The 23,988-nt window shown below is 39.7% G+C and overlaps 1 protein-coding gene across 1 annotated transcript; it reads left to right on the forward strand.

The window, feature by feature from the left end:
• Positions 1-6,970: 6,970 nt before the first annotated feature.
• Positions 6,971-21,503, forward strand: LOC123511908 (peroxisome assembly factor 2-like). The gene is given in 14 exon segments (XM_045267983.1): positions 6,971-7,244; positions 10,575-10,788; positions 11,219-12,162; positions 12,165-12,589; positions 13,291-13,414; positions 13,969-14,152; positions 14,995-15,110; positions 15,669-15,833; positions 16,705-16,851; positions 17,492-17,600; positions 17,833-17,949; positions 18,153-18,230; positions 18,350-19,263; positions 19,487-21,503. Coding segments are annotated over 11 exon segments (2,676 nt in total). The 5' UTR covers positions 6,971-7,244; positions 10,575-10,788; positions 11,219-11,225; the 3' UTR covers positions 18,624-19,263; positions 19,487-21,503.
• Positions 21,504-23,988: the final 2,485 nt, after the last annotated feature.

Consider the following 23,988-nt stretch of genomic DNA (forward strand, 5'->3'; position numbering starts at 1 on the left):
TTCTTATTATGTTGATTTTATTTAGTGTCCCTTTAATATTAATTTCTTTCTATGAGAACTACTGAAGAAAATACATGAGCCAGAAGAAAGTCTTGTAAATTCATTCCATTACAAATGCATATTTTAATTTTCCTCGTCTTGTTTTTTACTCTTATTTCCTTCGTCTACATTCCATTACAAACACATATTTCATTTTTTTTCGTGTTTCATTCTGTTTTCCTTCGTCTCCATTCTATTACGAGACGCATATTTCAGTTTTCCTCTTTTGCCTTGTTCCCACTTCACTACAAAGCACATATTTCAATTTTCTTTATGTTTCATTCTTTTTCTTTTCGTCTCCATTCCATTACACACATTTTTTTTTATGATTTATTCTTATTCTCTTGTCTCCACTTTATTACAAAACACATATTTCATTTTTTCTTTATTTTTTGCTCTTTTTCCTTCGTCTACATTCCATTACAAAACGCATATTTCAACTTTTCTCAAGTGTTATTGTTTTCCTTCATCTTCATTCCATTACAAGCACATATTTAATTTTTGTTCGTGTTTTATTCTTATTACTTAGTCTCAATTCCATTACAAACACATATTTAAATTTTCTATATGTTTTCTTCTTATTCCTTCGTCTTCATTCCATTACAAACACATATTTCAATTTTCTTTATGTTTTACTCATTTTTCCTAGTCGCAATTCCATTACAAACACATATTTAAATTTTATATATGTTTTCTTCTTATTCCTTCGTCTTCATTCCATTACAAACACATATTTCAATTTTGTTCGTGTTTTACTCTTTTTTCCTTCGTCTCCAATCCTTCACACATAGCATTGCATTCTTTACACTTCACTTATCGTTTGCATGGCCGTCCTCGTGTGCTTCAGGTGTTTCTTTTCCCAGGAGAGTTGACTGAAGGGGGACCACAGGCTTTCTTTTCCAAGGATAGAGGAAAACGTGGTTGGAGTGGCAGTTTTCTTTTCCCAGGAGAGGAGAGTACGGTACATTCATTGTTTACATTTCCCAGGAGGAACAAGATTCAGATTGGTTTACAGTTTCTTTTCCCCAATAGACAGAACAAATATTTTTTTTAGCAATAGCGAAAAAGAAGAAGAAAATGGGCGTTGATTTTTAAAAGAAAGTGAAGAACAAGGCTGGACTTTTGGTTTTCATATCCCAGGAGAGAGAACAGAAGGAGAGTTTTCTTTTTCTTCAAGGAGAGAAAAGAATAGAGGTTGATTTTCAGAGCGACTACAGAGAACATGGCTTTTAAGGAGAGACGAGAAGAATGAAAGCAAATGAAAGAATAAGTGAGTGTTTGACGTCAGACTGACAACACTAGGTCAATGAGTTGTAGAAGAGTTGAGGAGTGGCAAGATAAATGAATAAAGTGACGTAATTAAGAGTAAAGTGATAAACAAGAAGAACGAAGAGATGTGAAGGGATAGGAAGAGAAGTGGAGGGAGAGAAAGATAGTGAAGGAGAGGAAGAAGAAAATGAAGGAACAGGAAGAGAGGTGAAAGGAGAGAAAGATAGTGAAGGAGAGGAAGAAGAAAATGAAGGGACAGGAAGGGAAGTGGAGGGAGAGAAAGATAGTGAAGGAGAGGAAGAAGAAAATGAAGGGACAGGAAGGGAAGTGGAAGGAGAGATAGTGAAGGAGAGGAAGAAAGTGAAGAGACAGGAAGGGAATTGAAGAGAGAGAAAGATAGGGAAGGAAAGGAAGAAGAAGAAGAAGAAAGTGAAGGGAAATTATAAAAAAGTGAAAGGCAGCGTTTCTCTTTGCATGTTGGTCAACTCTTTGGTTATAGTACAAAATGGCGCACACCCTTTCCAAAGCTTCTTATGACACACACACACACACACACACACACACACACACACACACACACACACACACACACACACACACACTATATTTCAGTTCTAGTAATATTCTTATCTCATTTCTTTTAGTTTTGTCAAATAAATTCAGTAATGGTAACATTTTTTTATCATTTCCAATAGTAGAATGATCTTATTTTTCTTTTCTTTTCAGTAGTTATGCATTTAAAGACACAAAGGAGGAGTGTTAGATGTTTTTCGTCTTTGTTGTGTAGTTAAACATTTACTTCGCCTCCATTCACATATTTTGAAATCTTAAACACATAAACGAACACAACAAAGACTGAACAGACATATGTGAATCTTGAAAAAGACCCAAAACCAAAAGAAATGCACACACACACACACACACACACACACACACACACACACACACACACACACACACACACACACACACACACACACACACACACACACACACACACACACACACACACACACACACCAAAATATTTCACACAAAAGACACAACATAAGAAAAATTAACAACTTCATTTATATCACCAAAACATCAATAAAAACCACGCACCACAACCAACACCCACATGCAATCACCACGACCATCACCACGCACAAACACATTTCCATTTAATTAATACCAAAAGAGAAAACGTAGCACTCAGCCCTTAATTTCATGGTGGACTAAGATATTTCCATTTTCTTCGTTTTCTTTCCCCTGCCTCCTCCTGTTGGCCTCCTCGTCGCCGCCTCGTCGCCTCGCCTCTTCTCCTCTCGACCAATCCTTGTACATAGATCCATCAACGAAGACTTAGAGTATAGCGAAGCCTCAGTTACCTTCACTATAGACACCACTGGCGGGGCGGGTCACGGGCAGAAAGAGAGAGAGAGAGAGAGAGAGAGAGAGAGAGAGAGAGAGAGAGAGAGAGAGACACACACACACACACAATTTGTACTGCTACACACACACACAATACACACACACACACACACACACACACACACACACACACACACGCCTGATTTCCGGAAAGGTGTGATACGTCATGACACCTGATCTCATTTTTTTCTTTTTTTTTCTTTTTTTCCCACTTCCCGTGATGAAGGGAGTAACATGCTAATGAATGATGAATAACGCTAAAGGAACGGACGATCTCTTCATTTCCCTCTGTGTTTTTCATTAATATTTCTGGAATTTTCATGTACTGTGTTTTTTTTTTCTATTTTTCCTTTAGAATTTGAAGATGCAAGGTAAAACAACGAAAGATATATGCTGTTTGTTGTCTTTCCCCACTTCTTGTATTTCTTATCTTCGGTCTTCCTCCTCCTCCTCCTCCTCCTCCTCCTCCTCCTCCTCCGCTTTCTCTTTCTACTTCTCCTTTCTTTTTTCATTTTTTTCCTTTCGAAATTGAAGATGCAATGTAAAAAAAACCATGAAAGATATTTACTGTTAGTTGTTTTTTCCTTTTTTTTTTGTATTTCTTCCTCCTCCCCCCTCCTCTTTCTCTTTCTCCTCCTCCTCTTTCTTTTATTTCATTTCTTCCCTTTGAATTTGAAGATGCAAGATAAAAAGACGAAAGATGTTTACTGTAAGTTTTGTTTGCCCTTTTTGTATTTTTTTACGTTTTCGATCTTCCTCCTCCTCTTCCTCCTCTTCTTCTTTCTTCTCTTCCATAGAAAAATAATCTTAAATAATAAAAAAGCTCGTTAGATATCTCCTTTCCTTCTTCCTTTTCATTTTTTTCTTTCTATTCCTTCTTCTTTCAAATAATCATTAATAGTAATATAGTAGCATTTCTAGTAGATATGAATTTGAGATTTGACATTATTATTATTATCGCTCTTAGTTTGTTTTCCATTCGAATCTTCTAGTAAGATAAAGAAAGGAATGAAAAAAACTAACTTTACCTTCTCAATTTTCATGGTTTATAATTAGAATAAAAAAAAAGAAAAGAAAAGCAAGCGAAAAGAAAGGAAATTGTAATAACTTAAGAAACTCATTAAGTATCATGAGAAAAAAAAGATTAACAATGAAAACTCGATAAAAATAAAGAAACAAAGAAAAGATAAAGAAGAAGAAGAAGAAAAGAAGATAAACTGTCATACCTTCACACATTCTGAATTACCACATATAAAAAAAAAGAAAAATAGGAAAATAAATGAAAAAGATGATCGGGAAATTAATAACAGACCGTTCCTTTTGACGTTATACATCAGAAAAAATAATAAAAAAAATAAAAGTTACGGACGATTCTTCTATATTATTTAGAACAACCCCAACCCCCCACCCTCCCATGGCCCGGCGGTGTATAGATGTAGATGACAGGTAGATGAAAGAAAACACACAAGCCCCGAGAGAACCATCGCCTCAGTCTGCGCTGGTGGACTGCTATCACTGTTATCATTCTTATCTTTGTCTTAATTTGGGCTTATCTTGTAAATCTTTCTCGCTATGCTTTTTTTTTTATCTATTTGCTTATTGTATTTATTCATATATGCTTTTATCCAATACTCGTTTATTTATTTATTATTTTCAACGTTACAAGTGAAATTTTAGTGGTTTTTATTGTGATTTTAAAGTAAGGTAAAGCTGGAGGAATGTTATTATTATTATTATTATTATTATTATTATTATTATTATTGTTATCATCATCATCATTATTATTAAGGGTGTAGAAATAAATCATGTACACGATTCATATTTTCTCCTTTCCATTAAGTCGAGGAAGCCACGCCCCCTCACGGCTCACTGACCAATCACGGACGATCTACGCTGAAATAGAAAAAAAAATCCTCAAATTCCTCCCTTACATTCCGTTTTCTTTTTTTCCATTTTCCTTCGTTCAAATTGCAATGAATGTGTCCTCGTCCAGCTCAGCCCACCATATCTTCTTCATAGTTGCTGCATTCATGAATTAGACGAGGAGTTTAGTGAGTGAAAATTAAACTAAGTTATCGAATTGCATCAAGAAATAGTATTGGAACTCGTAGGAACCTTTTTCGATTTCTTTCTCTTTCGCCTCGGTAGTTTTAGAAAAGTTAATGATAAAATCTAATCTAAAAATACACACCAAAGAATAATGTTGTGATGTTTTGAAGAGTAAAGAGGTCCTGCTGTTATCAATGTTATTATTATTATTATTATTATTATTATTATTATTATTATTATTATTATTATTATTATTATTACTATAGCTAAATGTTCGTCACCATTACACACACTTCACTACAATTTTCATTGTCATTATTATTATTGTTATATTACTACTATTGCCTCACCATCACTATTACCACCACCACCCCCACCACTACCACTACTACCACCACCACTACCACCATCCCTTCTATAATGTTTGTTGTTCCTCCGTGATGTGGTTTATTATTATCATTACCACAATCGTCTTGACACACACACACACACACACACACACACACACACACACACACACACACACACACACACACACACACACACACGTAATTCAATGTCTATTCAATCACTTCAATTTACACTTCATTTTTTAAGTTACATACAAGTACACATGCAACTTATGTATACACGGAAATATGTGTAAACTGTGTGTGCGTATAGATAAGTATACCTGATTTATGTATGTGTATATTGTGTTTATGTAAGTTTTATTGATGTGGTCTCTCTCTCTCTCTCTCTCTCTCTCTCTCTCTCTCTCTCTCTCTCTCTCTCTCTCTCTCTCTCTCTCTCTCTCTCTCTCTGAATAGAAAATAGCTTTACCGAAATTGTTATTGTAATAGTTTATGTATTTCATAGTTCCCTGATTTCCTCACACACACACACACACACACACACACACACACACACACACACACACACACGAGTAGTCAGGAGAGAAATATATATAGACTATGTTTGTATATTTACTACCAGCAGTTGATTTCTATTCACGCCTACACCAGACAAATCACAAGTGTGTAATGTTATTGAAATATAAAGACTGCATATTATACCTAAGAGCTTTCGTTTCCCTCTATAACAAGCTTTACTAATGTTGACAAGACAAGCATGAATATTTGGTTAAAACTACTACTATTTGCCACATGTCGGGTCCCAGACTGCATATTATACCCGAGAGGTTTTCTTTCTTTCCTGCATGAAAAGTTTCCTTCATATTGCAAGATAATGACTGGACTATCTTTCTTTGTCACCAATCGCTATGTCGACTCGTGTTCTTCCACAAGCTCCAGCAGCAACCATCGTTCTTCAGTCTGGTCATTCATTTTGCCTTGCTACCTGCATTTACTGGCAGGTCCCATCCCCACGATCTGGCCCAGTCAAACTCAGATAATAGGCAGAGGAAGTGGTCGTTCAGGTGTGGACAGAGTTTGGTGATGTCACACAGCTACCAGAGCAGGCAGACACTTTGCCCATGTTTCAGAGGGTACAAGTGGTGAGCCAGTTAACGGGCAAACTGCACAGCTCGATCGTCTTGACGCGACTTAAACATGCACAGCTAGATACGAAGATTTACACTATATTGGGGCCTGTTGTCTGGTCACGACCAGTAGTCCCCAAAGCTCAGTGAGTTTCATTTTAATGCCCTCGTTGAGTCAAGAGAGAGAGAGAGAGAGAGAGAGAGAACACGCAAGGAACCAGGTAAAAGTTCTCATATTTCTTTTCTCAGTTCTATAGGGCTAGTTAAGGATATTTGAAAGTACTACAGTTACTCTCAGATGATTAAAGTTTTTTAACTATATACAATAACACATTAGATTCTAGAAAGATACCCATATTGTCTACTACTACTACTACTACTACTACTACTACTACTACTACTATTCTCTACGGTATGGGGCAATTTTTATTGCGTCAGTGGTTGGGAGTGAGAGGTGAAGCTCCTCCTCCTCCTCATCATCATCATCACCTCCCTCGTTCTTTCCTCCTCCACCGCCTCCTCTGTTTAAACGAGTATTTTTCATATTATCTCCTCTCTGCAACGCTTCTTTGCCTTCTTTCTACTAAAACTTTCTGATATACAAGTGGATACATTGACAGTTACATTGATAATAACATAATTTAGTTTGACATGTTTATGCCTTGTTATATTTCATTTTGGTTAAGTGTGTAGCAAGTAAGTGAAACGAGTGCATTGTGGGTTGCCTCGACCAGCGCGCGCAGCCACCACTGACCAAGGAGGGGGAGGGAGAAAAGGAAGCCGACTCGCCGAGGCAAGTTTTGTTTGAGACAAGGAGTGACTCGGAAGGCGGCGTTGTGCTGCTGGTGCCTTATCTAACAAATATTCGCTGATCAGGACGGTGACATGGGCCGTGGCTGCCTCTATGTGTTTTGTGTGGGCTGATGGAAGCTTAGTGTCTGGCTTGGAGGACCGGAAGCTTCTGCTACTGACGGCCAACAACACTGTAATATTGGTAAGTGACTCGCCCTCCCACAAAACACTTTTCCAGGTAGGGAAGGTTGCACATGGTCTTGTTGAAATAGGCGATGTTTTTTACTGTGTTATTCATTGTAATATTTGCGTGCCGCCCACAACAAGGACGGTCAAGTAACGCTAGTGAGAGTTAGACCGCCGCCACCACCACCTTAATTTGCCTCACGTCTTAATCTTTCATCATACCAAAACCTGCCAATGGCAGTTGCATCTGAAGGTTTGATACCCAAGCGTAGTCATGTGGCTCCATTAAGTGACACCAGTGGTGGGAAAACAATGCAAGTGTGCCAAATATTAGCTAAACACAGCCAGCAGGCGGCAGCTGAGCCAACCTCGCCCACTTGGTGACGTCACAGCCCTGGCCTGCCGGGTGGGCGGCTGGTGACGGTTAGTGATTTACGTTCGTAACGGAACTTATTTCAAAATCGACTTATAGGAAAAACGAAGCCATGACCGAATTTATGATATTTTATGACTTGATAGATACTTTAACTAATATTCACAACATCAAAACATCTCCTGCTAAAATAGTTTAAAAGAAAAGGTGTAAATTGAATATGTTAAAAGTATAAAAACATTTGCACTTGAAAAACTCCTAAAACTTCCATATATTTCGACTTAATACTTCTTTCAAAAAATATTAGACAGTATAAACTCTCTTCTCAGGAATCCAATAATTATCTAGAACCAAAAGTGAACGAATGAAATAATGTTTATGTAAAACAAAAACATTAAAATCAAGACTGATTAAAAACTTTCGTAAAGTCCAGCCATTTTTACTTGGCAGGTATTTTAACACTTTGCAGAGTCTGAGCTACCTTTTAAGACATTCTAAAACGAGCCAGACCGTGAACCAGAAACCACAAACAAATAAATCTAAATTATAAAATTTTCGTTTATCAAAACTGAACACCATTTTAAACCCTACATATTTGACTCAATGGTTCAGCGACATACGTAAAAGAGCATAGGAGATTCTTTGATACCATAAAGGCCCAGCTGTAGCTTGAAATGAAAAATCTCCAAATAGCAAATCGTAAATTTTGACCGTTGAGCTCGCTCATACTCGTGCCATAAAACATCACTAAAAGCCACATACTTACTGAATAGAGCCACTGGAAACACTTCAAACTCATCAGAATATTTGTAGACGCCCTAAAAACATAATGCGGACACCGAATAATGGAGTTAGGAAAAGGTGGGAAAATGTATCTGAACCAGTGAACGAGGTGGGTAGCGGGTGGGAGAGAGAGGGGAGGAGGTGAGGCTAACCGTCACCATGTCTTATTGTTTTATCACCTCGAAACGACTCAAAGGTGGATAATAGGTGAATGCAGTGAAGTATTTTTATTCATGGAATGGATCAACTTTCCACCGGTGGTAATGAAGTAACGGTGTGAAAAGTGTATGTGTATGAGTGACGTCATCAAAGCGACACCCTCCTGCCCTCTATGGAGTGTGTCTCCTCGTCAATATTTATCGTCCTTACCATCGTTCACTGGTGTAACGAACACACTACTGGCCTGCTGTGTACATCGATAAGCAGCAGTTAGTGGATAAATGTGTGTGTGTGTGTGTGTGTGTGTGTGTGTTTATGCGTGAGTTTGCGTGGCGTAAAGTGGGGGAGCGGAGATATGGCCTGTCATGGTTCAAGGTCTGAGAAGGGCGGGGACTGCGTCGCGGGATGAACGTCACAAAATTGCTCCTGCGACGTTCAGTCTATTTTATTAGCGGACCGAGCGTCGAGAGGGTGTAAACTTAAGGTGCCTGAGACCCCAATACACTACACTTCCTACCAGGTGGTTGTAATCCTTTAATTGCTCACACACCACGTGCTCGCTGCATCTACACGCCATAGACATCTATTCATTTTCCCCCATGTAACTTATAATGATACACCTCTCCATAATGATACACCTCTCCCTCCAACCCCCCAACACATGCAGATCGAGAGAGAGAGAGAGAATACTGTACTGTACATGCATTCACTCTCGCAAAATGGATACATAGGAATAAGTATTACATCACACACACACACAGTTTGTTTTTATCGACAAAACATTAAAACAACATTCCATACATGTACGTAATAACAAGAATTGTCATCATTTGTATATAGTGATGAGCAAACACATTCAAGGTTAAATGAAGAAAAAAACTATGAAAATAAGAAGAAAAGTAATAAATGAATAAATAATCACCACTACCACCACCAACTACCACCACTAAACTCGGAATCAACAAATATCACGGTACAGTAATTGTTTCTCTAGACTCTACAGTCGGTTCCATTTATGAAGTCGGTTGTAGGTGTGGCAGATTCCGGTGCTGCAATTATGATATTTGTCTCAGACACGCTGACCTTCGCTTCCTGGCACACTGGTTGTATTGGCGATGGAACCATCAGAGTGACTCCAGTGGGCTACACACAGCAGTACAGTGCACGCTTACTACGATGGTGTGACATACCCATGTGTATGTGTTGTTGTCTAGAAAGTGTGAACTTCCACATAGAAAAATGCTAGATAAGATATTAGAACTCATTCCCAGTGAAGGTGTTTCTTTTCTGAGTCTGCACCGCTGAGTCCGCGCCGCACAGTCCCCGCGCCATTCAGTCAGCACACGCCTGTCATTCCTTGCTTCTATTGTCGTTGCTGCTGTTATTGCTGTTGTTATTAGTTAATTTTACAGTGTACAACATAGGAGGAGAAGGAAGAAAATAGTAGGAATGGAAGCCCGCTGTGGTGGTGGCGGCGACGGCAGCGGCAGCGGCAACGGCATATATATATATATATATATATATATATATATATATATATATATATATATATATATATATATATATATATATATATATATATATATATATATATATATATATATATATATATATATATATATATATATATATATATATATATATATATATATATATATATATATATATATATATAATATATATATATATATATATATATATATATATATATATAATCTAACTTTTTTAACGTTCTTTGTAAATTGATTGATAACTGGACTAACTGGCTCTAGTTGGAAAATTAATGGAATTTTTTTTTTACAATGGTTACCTGTTTTGTATTGTATTGAGTAGTGGGAATCTTCATTTACCTGTAAAGTAATCCTGTTAAAAATGCTCACTGATTTCAGTGTATGAATAATCAAGTGATTCCTTATAATATGCTAAGATAATTGTATGTTAGCATAATTGTAGCATATTTTTGTATTACATTCACCCTATCCTAGGTACCTAGCATATTTTCATAAGGCTTAACTAGCATATTTTCACCAGAAAATTTGGTAACAGCACCGAATCGCCGCCTGTCAACACAGCACAGCTGACTCGGCTGAGGCCACGGGGACAGAGCACAGGCAGCTGCGGCCTGTGTGAACACTGGTGCCTGTCACTGTACCTGCTCTGCTTCACTGTCCGGGCGTCAATCTCTAGTCCTGTAGCTCAAGGGGTGTCAGGGTGGAGGCAGTGCGGCGTGTCAGTGTCAGAGGAGGTGAGTGTTGGGGTGTGTGGTGTGGCGCCTGGCTGGTGCACCACACGCTTTCCATGTAACACTGCCTTGTGTTACTTGTGGCTTTCTGCAGACGGTTGATGGTTGATGGTTATGGAGGAAGGGCGGGCAATATTTGCTGTGTCATCAGTCAAATAACTATTATGATATGTTACATTTTTGCAGTGGCTCTTTCGTTAGATGAAACTTGTAAATTAGTTGTCTGCCTCGTAATCAAATGAATTAGAAAACTAGACTGTAAACGTAGCCTAACCTGTATTTTGCAGGACAGCCTTGTCAAACCACAGAAGAGCAACCCTGTGGTGGCAACAGTACACTACACTAATCTTAGACAGGGGATTTGATTAGAAGAATAGTTACTTAGCTAAATTTAAGTATTTCCTATAGGACTTAACTCTGTGTTGTGTTTCAGATCCACAATGCCACAGCCACAGGAAGTATTAGCCTGCCTCCAGGTGTTGCTGTTCACCTGTGTGTTCTTGAAGGCTGCCAAACCACACCTTGTCAACCCTCTGAGACATGCGACCTATCTGCGGAGACAGAGGCTGGCCAGGTGCAGGTTGAGAGTGCGGAGGGTGTCTGTGAAGGCCCTTTTGGGGAGAGCACCTCAGGGCCTTCACTGTGAACTGGACCTGAATGCCATTGCTATTGTGAGTGAGAGAACTGGTTTGAACCTTGAGCTGAGGAATGGTCAGTGGCAGAGAGTTTTATTCTTCCAGGACAGTCACTCCATTACAAAACAGATGTGTGGTTTTTCCCTCTCAAATCCTGGAGGAAGGTGGATTCAGGTGGTGGTGAGTCCTGGTGTGGAGGATAATCTTTGCCTGGTGTCTCCTGTACTCCACCACAACCTGCTGGGTGCTGGCAGTGATGTGGATAAAGGAATTAGTGTGGATTTTGTGGATTGCTACACAGGTGTTCCATCAGAGGTGGTGAAGAAGGTCCTTGCTTTGTGGAATGAAGTGCAAGGGGTTGACATGAATAAGATGGAGAATGTCATTCCCTCCCTTCCCAACACAGCGTCAGAGGTGCATGTCAAGGTCATAGAGTCGGCACAGTATAAATGTAATGATGAAGTGGAGTCCTTACTTATAGATTACTTCAGAGTCCGCAGAATTGTATCGCTGGGTGACACTCTGGTCCTCCCTGTACCGAGCCATCTTGCCCATGAGTTGACACCAAGTAATGCCATTGTTCCCCCAAAGAATATTTACGTAAAGGTGATCAGAGTCATTGGAAGGTCTGGAGCAGAGACGAAGCACTGTGTTCATGTAGCTGTCGGCAGCACAAACCTCTACCTTGCTGGCACCACACCGTCTGCCTTTCCATCGTACACTGAGAGTTTCAACAGTGATGGGAGATAGATGTCCCTCCTTTACTGAGAGAAGCGTACTGTAGACTGCGGAAAATAATGAGGATGGTGTTGCAGGACAAAAACCACAAAAAAGGTCTAGTTTCCAGTGACAGAAATACCTCAGCATCAATAACTAATAAGAGAACAAATATCAAAAGTACAAAAACCTCAAGTAAACCAGAAGACAAGACAGCAAACCACATCAAGAGTGTCACTGTGTTGGTTCTCAGTCCACCAGGGCAAGGCAGTGAGCAGGTGGTGAAGTTGGCTGCCTCTGCTGTGGGTCTGGGTGTGGTGTGGGTGAACTGCTGGCAGGTGCACGGGGACACTAGTGGCGCCACCGAGGCAAAGCTGCGGCAGGTGTTTGTACGAGCATTGTCCCTCGGCCCCTGTGTCCTCGTGCTGCAGGATGTCCACTGTTTAGCAAAGGTATTGTCTCTCTCTCTCTCTCTCTCTCTCTCTCTCTCTCTCTCTCTCTCTCTCTCTCTCTCTCTCTCTCTCTCTCTCTCTCTCTCTCTCTCTAATCTGTGTATTTTTTAGCTGCATTTTCATAGGGCCAAGTTAATAATATCCTGTTTTTAACACGAGATTGTCATATTTTTCCTGACTTTGCATATTGTTTAGATGGTTTGCAGATCTGTTTTCATATGTTGCTGGTGATGTTTTTATATGATGTTTGTAGTTTTTATAGAAATGTGGTGTTGAAATATTGCTGAAAGAATAACTTTTTGAATCTTGCATTGTTTTTTCCTTGATTGGTTATAATAAAAATATCATATGTGACAAGTTGTAGTTTTAGAAAATTAAGAGATTAAGATTTATCAAGAGATTCATTGTGTCTGTAAATATCAGCTTGCTAATAAGTGACAAGATGAGAAGGAAAGATTTCATAAGAGTTTGATATTCACCGAGTCTAAAATGGCTTATAGATATTGACATGGTAAGAAGTAAAGGAATTATTTAAAGTTTGATGTTCAGTGAGTCTGTGAATATTAACTGAGCCCAAATTAAGTGGCATCTAAGTGGGCCTTTTTGTTTTTAGTGATTTTTGTTACTCTTGGCCAGATTTCTCCTTACAAAAAAATGATAAAATAAAAAAAGTAAAATAAATTTCAACTCCCAACACTCAGGACCGTGATGGTGAAGAGGATGCACGGGTGGTTGCAGCGCTGAGGGAGGAGGCGGCAAAGCTGTGCAGTGAGGAGCCATCCGTGGTGCTCGTGTCCACCGCCCCCAGCCGTGACGCACTCTCTGGTGAGCTGCTGAGGTGGTGGAGTGGTGAAGTGTTGTGGCAGCTGCATAGACAACCTCTTTCTATTGTAGACTGATGGAGTGAGGTCTGTTCAGTGTTGATGCTTGAATAATGTAGTGTTTCAGTTGTAAGGTGAAGTAGAATGTAGGTAATTTTTGCATTTTGCACTAAATTTGAGGTGGAATTTTTGAGATGTTACCAGCTTTAGTATTGTTGATTGTGCTGTAAGTTGTGTAAGTATAGTTAAGATGAGTAAAAAGACAGTAACTTCAGTGACATGTGCAAAATTAAGATGTAGTTCAGGTAAAATGGAGACAAAATTATGTTTCCTTGCCTTCCATTTCCTTCACTGCCTGCTAACAGAACTGCATTTTGTACTAACTAATGCTTACTTACCTTTCCCTTTTTCCTCCAATCCAAAAATATACTAAAGCCTTTCCTTACTCTCCCTTTTCTTCACTGCCTGCTAACACAACTGGTCTATGCACTAACTGATCCTTGCTTATCCTTCCCCATCATTACCCACAAACCCTCACTGTGCTAATCCCTGCTCCAGATGACCTGTGGAGTGTGTGGAGCTACCATGAGGGTGTGGGAGAGGCGGATCTTAGTCAACGCAGTGATATGCTCAAGTGGCTCTTACCTCCATGGGTCTCAGCACACCAGAACCTCACCCTAGCTCAGCGCACGGCTGGCTTCATGCTGGGAGACTTCATAGCACTGGTCAATGCTGCCAACAGGTGAGGACTTATGTTGGCTGTCTGTCTATACCTGGCCAGTAGTGTTGCTTGGGGAGTTGTGTGTGTAGGGGAGGGTTCTTCATAGTATGTGTTGATGCAGAAAACTGTTGTTAGGTCTTGTTCTGGGGAGATGTGTGTGTGTAGGGGAGGGTTCTTCATTGTATGGTTCAGTACAGAAAGGTGTTGTAAGGTATGTGTGTGTAGTACAGGGTTCTTCAAAGTATGGTTCTGTATGGAAAAGTGTTGAAAGGTCTTGTTCTGTAGGTTGTCATATTGTAAACAGATTTGTGAATAAGTGTGTGTGTGTGTGTGTGTGTGTGTAATTTTCTATGTCAGATATAAAGGAACAATAAAATGGATGCACTGGGTTGTGGAGGAAATGCATGTAATATAAAATCAAGCTGGGTCATGATAAAAAAAAGATAAATAGATAAATCAACATTGGTGTGGAGAGTTAGCTGAGGAGTGGGTGTGTGGCTTCTATGCTGGTGTGTAACTGAAGGATCCTGTATTGTAACTGACAGCTGTGTTCAGTTTGCACATAGCAACTTTTGGGTTTAGGGGTTCAGATCTTACTGAACCTCAGATTCTTGCTAGTTAACCCACTCTTCAAGGATAGTTCTTTGATTTTGAATTGATAGTAAATATCCATCACAATTTTATCATTGTTTTTGTTGTAATATGTATTAATAATTTTGAATTGACCAAAAACATCCATCATTCTTTTTTTTTTTTTTTTTTTTTTTTTTTTCCAGCTCCCATTACCTAACCTTCCCCACTTTTTTATCATCCAATTCTGAGCCGTTGAGGCAGCAATATGTATGACTGTGTTCCTCTCCCAGACGCTGCCTGCTACGAGAGGCTGCTGAGGGGGCTGAGGAGCAGTCTGGCAGCGAGGGTGTTAGGCAGCAGGGCTCATCACCACACCTACAGTGTTGTGACCTCCTGCAGGCACTGGGTATAGCCTCTCTGGATTGTTCTTTCCTGATTTGTTGTGCATTGAGAGTAACTTGTAAAGATTAAGAGTGAGAAGCGGATGTTTCAAACACTTTATTTTTGAGGCAATTAAAAGTTATAAGTAAAAAAAGTAGGTTTCTGTAACTTATTACTGATAGCTACTTCAAGATGTTAAAAGTTAATATTGGGAAAGATGAGGTTTTTACAACTTTTTACTATTTTGATAAGAAGTAGTATAACAATAACTAAATTAAAGAAAGACCATTTGTGCTCACCTTTCCTGAAGTAGTAATGAAGTAGTGTTCCTTGCACATACAACAAAGGAAATAATGTATCATTGTAACTTGAATAACTTCCTAATGTAACTTTTGTAGCCTTACCATGACTTGACCACCTCAGTTTTAGGACATATTTTACCTTGACATTTGTGTACAATTAGACCATTTTATTTACATTAGGAAGTGTCTATGGAAGTCAGAAGATTGATGGCCGCAGTCTTCACTATTTTAATATAAAAATGCGTCATGGTACTGAAGAGATTAAGAGTCTCGTCCTTCAGATGAGCTGCAAGGGAGTCGCAGTGAGGCTCTGGGGGCGCCACACATCCCGCAGGTCCATTGGGGGGAGGTAGGGGGCTTGGAGGGGGCCAAGCGGCAGATCATCAACACCATACAGCTGCCCCTCCGCTACCCCTCCCTCGTGGCCAGCAAGATGAGGCACTCGGGTAAGGGCGCCTCTGTGGAAGTATTCAGAGAGGAGTGTTTTGTTACTTAGGTTAGGTTAAATTAGGATAGGTTAGGTTAAGTTAAGATAGGTTCCGTTAAGTTAAGCTTGGTTATATTAGGTTAGGCTAGGTTAGATTAGGTTATGTATTATTTTCATTAGTTTTTAGTCTTGGGTGTTGAATGGTGTTAGGTTAGGTTAGGTAAAGTTGTGTTGGGTTGGTTTAGGTTAGGTTAGGTATTAGTTTTATTAGTTTTCAGTCTGTATCTTTTATATATTGACCTTAAATTATCTTCTGTGTGTATAATCTTGTATGTTTGCTGTAGTGAGTTTTTTATATATTTGTTTTCAATCTGGATTTTTATTTATTGATCTTAAACAATATTCTGCCTTGTATAATGTATGTTTGCTTTAATTACAGTAGGTTTTTGGCATTAGTTTGTTATTATTTACTAGATATTTATTTAAAATTTTCTTGTGTAAATCTTTATTGTGTTTCAACAATTCCTTTTGCTTTTGATAATTAAACTCAACTTTGATTTTATATATATGCCAAAAAGTTTATTATTGTTAGTTTTCAGAGGAGATTTTAACTCATATATACCATGAACAATAAAAAGAGTGAGGATGTAAATTAAGCAATAGCCAGATTTCCATTTTACCTTCAATAATTAAGCTGAAGCCTAATTTTATACATCCCAAAAAGCTGACAGTAATTAGATCTCAGAGGGAATTTTCATTCTTACCACAACAAAAAGTGAGGATGTAAATGAATCAACAGCCAGACTTTTTATTTTACTCTTGTGCCAAAAAAAGTGAGGATAAATGTACCAGCCAGATATCTATTTCACTCTTCCTTGTGACTCCGTCAGGTGTGCTGCTGTATGGCCCACCCGGCACTGGCAAGACCCTGCTGGCCAAGGCTGTGGCAACAGAGTGTGGCTTGAACTTCCTCTCGGTGAAGGGCCCAGAGCTGCTCAACATGTACGTGGGCCAGAGTGAGGAGAACGTCAGGCAAGGTGTGTGTGTGGTGGGGTTTACTCTCTGTGGTGTGAGGAGAATGCTAAGGTGTTTGTTTAGGTGGCCTCTCTCTTTCTGGCATGTTTTTCTATGTTTAGGTGGTCCTCTGCTTCCTGGTATGTGTTTTTTATGTAAGAGAGGAAATCTGGCCAGGGGCAACAAAAACGATCGAATGAATAGGTTCTCTTAGATGCCAGTTTCCTGAGTAGATCTGAGAACATTAGCCAAAAGAATGGGATAGATGTCTTGAAACCTCCCTCTTAAATGAGTTCATGTAAATACAGAAGCAGAGACTTTCAGAATGTAAAGTTTGATGCCTTTCCTTTTTTGTGGTGTGAGATTTTGGCTTTTTTAGCGGTGGTTTTCCCTCTTATATGGAAAGAAATGCTTGGTGTTTACTGTTGGTTTATTATATGTGTGAATGTCTCTTTTTAATGTAACACTGCAGCAAGGTATTTGATGTTTACTATTGGTTTATTATTCTTGTGTGTGTCTTTGCGGCAAGACATGTGGTGTTGGCTGTAAGTGTGGTTTGTGTCCTAGATTAGTCCGTCTTTGTGTGTTTGTCCTGTGTGTTGAAGTGAGCATGTGCTGAGTGTGACTTGTGTCCCAGATAACAGTTGTTGCTATGGTCCACAGTGTTCCGGCGGGCAAACGCAGCTGCCCCTTGTGTGGTGTTCTTCGATGAGCTGGACTCCCTTGCCCCAAACCGTGGCCACTCGGGCGACTCTGGTGGCGTCATGGACCGGTGGGTGGCTGGCCTGTGCTGTTTAGCTTTGCATAATTGAGTATCAAAGAAATTACATTGGCTTTGTTTTTGAAGGGAAATTACATTGGCTTTGTTTTTTGAAGGGAGTGAATGAATGGATGTATTCAGAACTACATTAGCATCTGGAAGCGTGAAATAGCAGTAAGGATTCAGGATAAGTCTGAACACCATGTCTTTCTTAATAACAAATGCAAGGATCCTCAACTAACAGGATTGTGTCTGCTCTCCTGGCTGAGCTGGATGGGGTAGCGGATGCAGCTGATGTCTTCGTGCTGGCCGCCACCAACAGACCTGACCTGCTGGACCCTGCATTGCTGCGGCCTGGCAGGTGAGGTGGTCTGGCTGCCAGACTAAACGTGCTCATCAGTTCATCTGTGATGTTTTAATGCATTATCCTTGTATACACATTTGGCAAAGTATCAGTATCTCCACTGGATTGTTTCATATGTACTGTAGGTGTTTGTACTTACAATCCCACTGTATAATAATGAATTTGTTATGGTCCATTGTTAATCCATTGTCATGTTGTAGGTTTGAGAAGCTGGTGTTTGTGGGCGTGTGTGAGGATCATGAGGGGCAGGTGAAGATCCTGAGGGCCGTGTCATCCAAGTGAGTGTCAAGGAGTGGTATGATGATCTGCCACACAGCAATGCTCACTGTGTGCAGTATTGTATGTGAATCAGAATAGTGTGTATGGAAACAGTGTGTGAACTGTACTTGTATTTCAGAATACCTCTCAGTCCATCCACCTCACTGGAGAGAGTGGCCAGCCTGCTGCCACTCAGCCTGACAGGAGCCGACATGTATGCCCTAGTGACTGATGCCCTCTACACAGCCCTGCACCGCTGCATCAGTGCGGTGCGGGCCGGCCACCTGCAGGAGGAGGAGGCAGAGGTGCTGGTCACGGAGGAGGATTTGCAGAAGGCAGCCAAGAACCTGGTGCCATCAGTCAGTGCCAGGGAGCTGGCCCACTACCACTCCCTCAACACTGTACACAGGTGACACCGCTCGTGCTGTGTTGCCCTGTCGTTCATTGTGCACATAGTGAGAGTGTGTGTGTGCATGTGTGTATATTTAAATGTCTCTGGAGGAGGAGCTGGAACCATGAAGAGGACTGAATATCAAAACACTCCAGGATGTGTTCCGTGGCATAGATCACAGCTTGAAAGTCCTTAAGAAATATAATACAAAGTCCAAACTCTGCCAGGCGTGTAACAGCTGTTTATGTGATAGATATAACCATTAAAGTGTTTTGAGAAATGTATGATTCACAAAGAAGGGAGGCAAGATGCCTCACAGCTCACCATCTCCATCTTCTGCAAGCCTTCCACCAGCCCAGTCAGCCTTGCTGCTAACCCAGATACTCCAGCTCACACCCCTGCTGCCAGTCCAGACTTGGCCATGCTGGGCTATCAGCCTCTGTTGCTGCATTCCTTCCTTTTCTGGCTTTACCTCTTCTGTCTATCCTTTGAAACCCTTCTTCCATGGTGGAGCCCTTCCTCATGGCAGGTGATAAGGGTGATGAATGAGCACACAACGGCCCTGGGTGTCCCTTAGCCTCTGTAGGGGCATCAGGGCAAGGGGTCTGCTAGCCCTCCAGCCTTGATGGGGAACTTATACTACAATCAATACCACAGGGAGAGTAAGTACAAAAATTATCTGTATTCAATTTTATTCTATTGTTTGTTTTATGTAACATCTTTTATTTCTTAAGTCAATAACAGTATTTACAGATGATATGCCATGGTTTTGACAGGTTTTAAGTGGCTTTAGGGCATATGGCACATTCATTCAGGTCTTGCAGTACATCCCTATTTTTCCTGTTTAATCCTAACTTCACTCTAAGATTACAATTTCATTTTCAGGAACTAACCCATTGGTGTATCAGGGAGCAGCTGTGTGTGTGATGCAAATATGTACAAAACTTATGAATGTAGCTACATGAAATATAGATAAGTTGGCACATATTCACATTGATTGTAGGAAGTGGTGACCTGACACGCATCCCCTATAGAGGTCAGGAATTGTTTTAAACTGTAAAAGCTAAATATCAAATTATATATGTAATTGATTAATATATTTAGCTATTCACTAGGCTCATGTCCACTTACCTGGTATGGGAGGAGATGCAGCTCCACAACCCTGACAATGCCCACCTCATACCCAGAGAGACCTAGCTTTGCCCACACACACACCAGAGGAAGAGGCAACCTGGCATCTCAAGACCTCAACCAGAATAGCCAAGACCAAGATAGGAATGAGAGGGTGAGGAGGGATGGAGGTTGGTATTATGTTTGACTTGTGATAGAGACAGGTTATGTAATAGAACTTGACAGGGACAGGATATATTGTAGGAGTTTGATGGAGACTGAACATGTTGTAGGACTTGCATTAAAGACAGGATATATTGTAGGATGTAGTAAGTGAAGCTAAGAGAATGCTGAAAACTGTAATAAAAAAAAAAATAATAATAAGCAGTTTGTCATTGCAGTATATACATGCTGAAAATAGACAATGGGAAGCTTCTTTTTTACCTTTTTTTTTTTTTTTTTTTTTTTTACCATGTGGGGTTTGCACAGGAATTTATAGGCTAAAGGAGGTACTTTTTGTGATACCTCCTATCTCAAAGCCCATCCACTAGAAAACTGTTGCCCCAAGTGAGGAAGCCCAACCTACACTCAGACCGTGGACAGGATTTGAACCCATGCACTTGGAAACCCCTCGGACCCCAAAGTATGCATGGTTCCACTGTACCACGGAGGCCCCATGGTGGTGGCTTGATACTATACTTAATGAATCTATTTTATTGGTCAATTGCTCATACCATAGACGGAATCATTCTAAGGCAGTATTGATCTGTGTTTGGGATGGTGTGATGAAGCTTAATGGGTTGTGATCAGATGAGCCTGAGTAACATTAAAACCAAGTTCATGTTTTGTGGTTCAGAATTCAGGAACGGTTTATCAGCTGTGTGTATTGTTTCTCTGATTACTACTAATGTTTTGTTTTTTGGTTATATGGGAAATCTGTTATGAAATATTTGTTGTGTGTGTAATGTTGTGGTTCTTTTGGTAGTGTGTTGTCAGAGATTTGTCATTGTGTGTCATTGATGAAGATTCCTGCAGCTCTTTGTATTGTGGAGTCAGTCTGTCAGGTGGTGGTTGTGTCAGGTGGCGATTGTCAGGTGTTAATTGTCAGGTGGTGCTTGTGTAAGTGGTAATTGTGTACTGCTCCTCAAGGGGACATCAAGGCAGCTCTAGAGATTGATGTAAAGGGAAGCCATGAGATGGAAAGGCAAAAAAAAAGAAAACCACATCATTAAGTGCTGACATCAAGGCAAGACTCCTTCCACTAAGCTGAATTGAATTGATTCTAGAATGTTTATGGTGACAGGATGTTCATGTCACCAAGCAGGCCAAGGTGATGATGAGGGCCAGCTGTGATAGCTTAATGTGGTGACATATTGGTGCATGCCATTCAAAGTAATTGGTGTTTCCTCTTACCTCAGGTTTAAGACTGTTCATTAATACTGAGTAGAAGACCATAGTGTTGTATAGGGACTTGATGCTCCTGATGTGAAAATTGTTGTCTTCTCACAATGACTGGGGAAGCTGAAAAGTTATGGATTTTGTCTTAAGTTTCATAAATACCTAAAGTTTGTAATAAAAATATGAAGTCACTTGTAATCATTTATTGCCGTGTGGAAGTTTGTCTTGATGTGCATTGTGGTGGCCCTGGTGGCATAATGGCCAGCCTTCACAGCTAGCAAGCCAGAGGTCCCAGGTTTGTATCCCTCCTTGTCAGACTGTGTGTGTGTCCTCTCACAGTGTAGCACCAGTTCACCTTGTTCATCTGTATAGGATTGTAAACACTCCCTGCCTGCTTCTGTATTTCCATCTTCCTTTGACCTGAACTCATTTAAGAGGGAGGCTTCAAGACTATCCTGAACTCTCTTGGACTTGCTCAGGGACTGACATCTAAGTGGGTCTCTCTTGTTTAGTTGTCCTTGCTGCTTTTGGCCAGATTTCCTTACCCACATTAAAGAAAAAAAAAAAAAAAAAAGAGAGAGAGCAACCCTGCCAATATGTCTTAAGCCAGAATGGAATGTGTGAAGGACTGAGGAGGGAGACAAACTTGAGTGAATCTTGGAAGTGGAAAATTAATTGAGATATATTAGACAGGTGGGGAAACTAATTAGTATCTCAGGTAACAACAATAAACAGGTGAATCTGAGCTTGGAATATGTGAGAGGAATGTACTGGTGGGGAAGGAGGGAGGGAGAGGGAGGAGGAGGAGGAGGAGGAGGGGTTTAGGAGAGGATGTGTGAGGATTACATGGAATAATATTAAGGTCATAGATGGAAGGAGGAGGAGGAGGAGGTGGTGGTGGCAGAGGAGGAAGGATATTAAGTGTAGGAAATGGTAGGATATGCCTGTATGTTAACTTGGGTGAACTCTACTCTACTCTCTCTCTCTCTCTGCCTGGTGAATTAAAGTTTTCATGTGTATTTTTCGTTTTGATCTTGCACGAATATAAGGTATCTTGTATGGACATGCTGAAGCAGTTATATATAGGTCTCTCTCTCTCTCTCTCTCTCTCTCTCTCTCTCTCTCTCTCTCTCTCTCTCTCTCTCTCTCTCCAGCATGTCAATATTAAACGAGAAATTTGATGCATGCGTTAGGTGAATGATGTGAAAACTTAGTCTTCACGTACATCAGTAGTTACACTCATATAGCATAATCCTTTGTGTGTGTGTGTGTGTGTGTCACTCTTGATTTACGAGATAACAGATGTATAGGTTCAAGTTGCAAGAATTCATTTGACACCATTTCTTCACCAAATATTTAGAAACTTTATTTTTTATTTATTTTTTTTATATATATAATTTTGGAAGCTTATAAAAAGGATTCGTTCCGTAGATCCTCATGTGTTGTCCTTCCCCCTAATGTTAAAACAACTACTGGAATCGCGGAAAGGCCTTTAAAACTACACAACTTCCACTGGAGCTGGTAAAGAAGTCGAGAAACAAACTTTTGAGAATATACTGGCAACAAACATTTCAAGGGTCTTTCTATCTCGTATACTTTCCATTTTATTGTAGAGTTCATTAAAATGGCTTTCAATGGCTTTTACCGTAAATGATTTTAGTTAGTTTTATAATTGTTCTGCAGTGTTAGTGAAAGGGTGACTGATCATTTCTGTGATCTATGAAACTGGAGAGAGAGAGAGGGTGTGGGGTTGGTAATTTAATAGGCTTTGTGTCGAGCCTCAATTAACGATTTTCAAGTACAGAAATGATTAGCCATGTTCTCAAGTTTCTTTTATTTATAATGAGAAAAAAAGTAAATCTGTCACGAAACTCATAGAAGAAAAATTTAAAACTTACTACTTAATCAAAATATATAACGGAGGTGAGAAGTGTTTTAGAATATAGAAATAAGTGTTTTTCCTGTTTATAACGAGAAAAAAAAGTTAATCTGCCACGAAACCCATAAAAATGTCTTGAAAACTCGTCTTTCTTAATCATAAATATAGAGGTTAAAAAAAAATTATGGAAATGAGTGTTTTTCCTGTTTATAATGAGAAAAAAAAAAGTTTCTGCCACGAAACCCATAAAAATGTCCTTTGAAAACTCGTCCTACTTAATCGTAAATATAGCAGAGGTGGGAAGCATGTTTCAAAATATAAATGAGTATTACTTCTGTTTATAATGGAAAAAGATAAAAATGCCACGAGATCTATAGAAAAAAAAAAGTCCTGTGAAAACTCGTCTTACTTAATTCTAAATATAGAGGAGGTGCGGAGAGGTGTTTTAGAATATAGAGCGTAATAATTCTGCATTCTTATGGCTGGTGTGGCACTTGTTCGCGGGTACAAATAATTTATCTCATCATGTGACTTCCCTCCTCCTGCCGCGCTGGGGTTTGCTGGCTGGCTGTGAGGGAAATGAAGAGCCTGTCCTGTGAGGAAATTTATCGCACTGTTAATTATGCTGATTTATTGTGATTTGACGCGGCTAAAATTGTCCTCCTCTGATAAAAGGGAGAAAAAAGTTCGTGCTGTCTGTATAAATGAGTGCGTCTCTCTCTCTCTCTCTCTCTCTCTCTCTCTCTCTCTCTTGATATATTTCGTTACAAGTTTAGGGAGTCTTTTACCTACAATTAAGTTAAAGAAAGTATGGTGAGTAGGTACCTTTTCCTACTCCCTACCTTAAAACATAACCCTATTGAATTACATGTAACATTAATAATATGCTATTTAAACACAGGAGACACTTATGCTACTAGTTATATACTAAAAAAAAAAAAAAAAAAAACGAAGCAATGCACGATAAGATTCTCTCTCTCTCTCTCTCTCTCTCTCTCTC

This window comes from Portunus trituberculatus, chromosome 32 (genome assembly GCF_017591435.1).
Source record: "Portunus trituberculatus isolate SZX2019 chromosome 32, ASM1759143v1, whole genome shotgun sequence".
NCBI lineage: Eukaryota > Metazoa > Arthropoda > Malacostraca > Decapoda > Portunidae > Portunus > Portunus trituberculatus.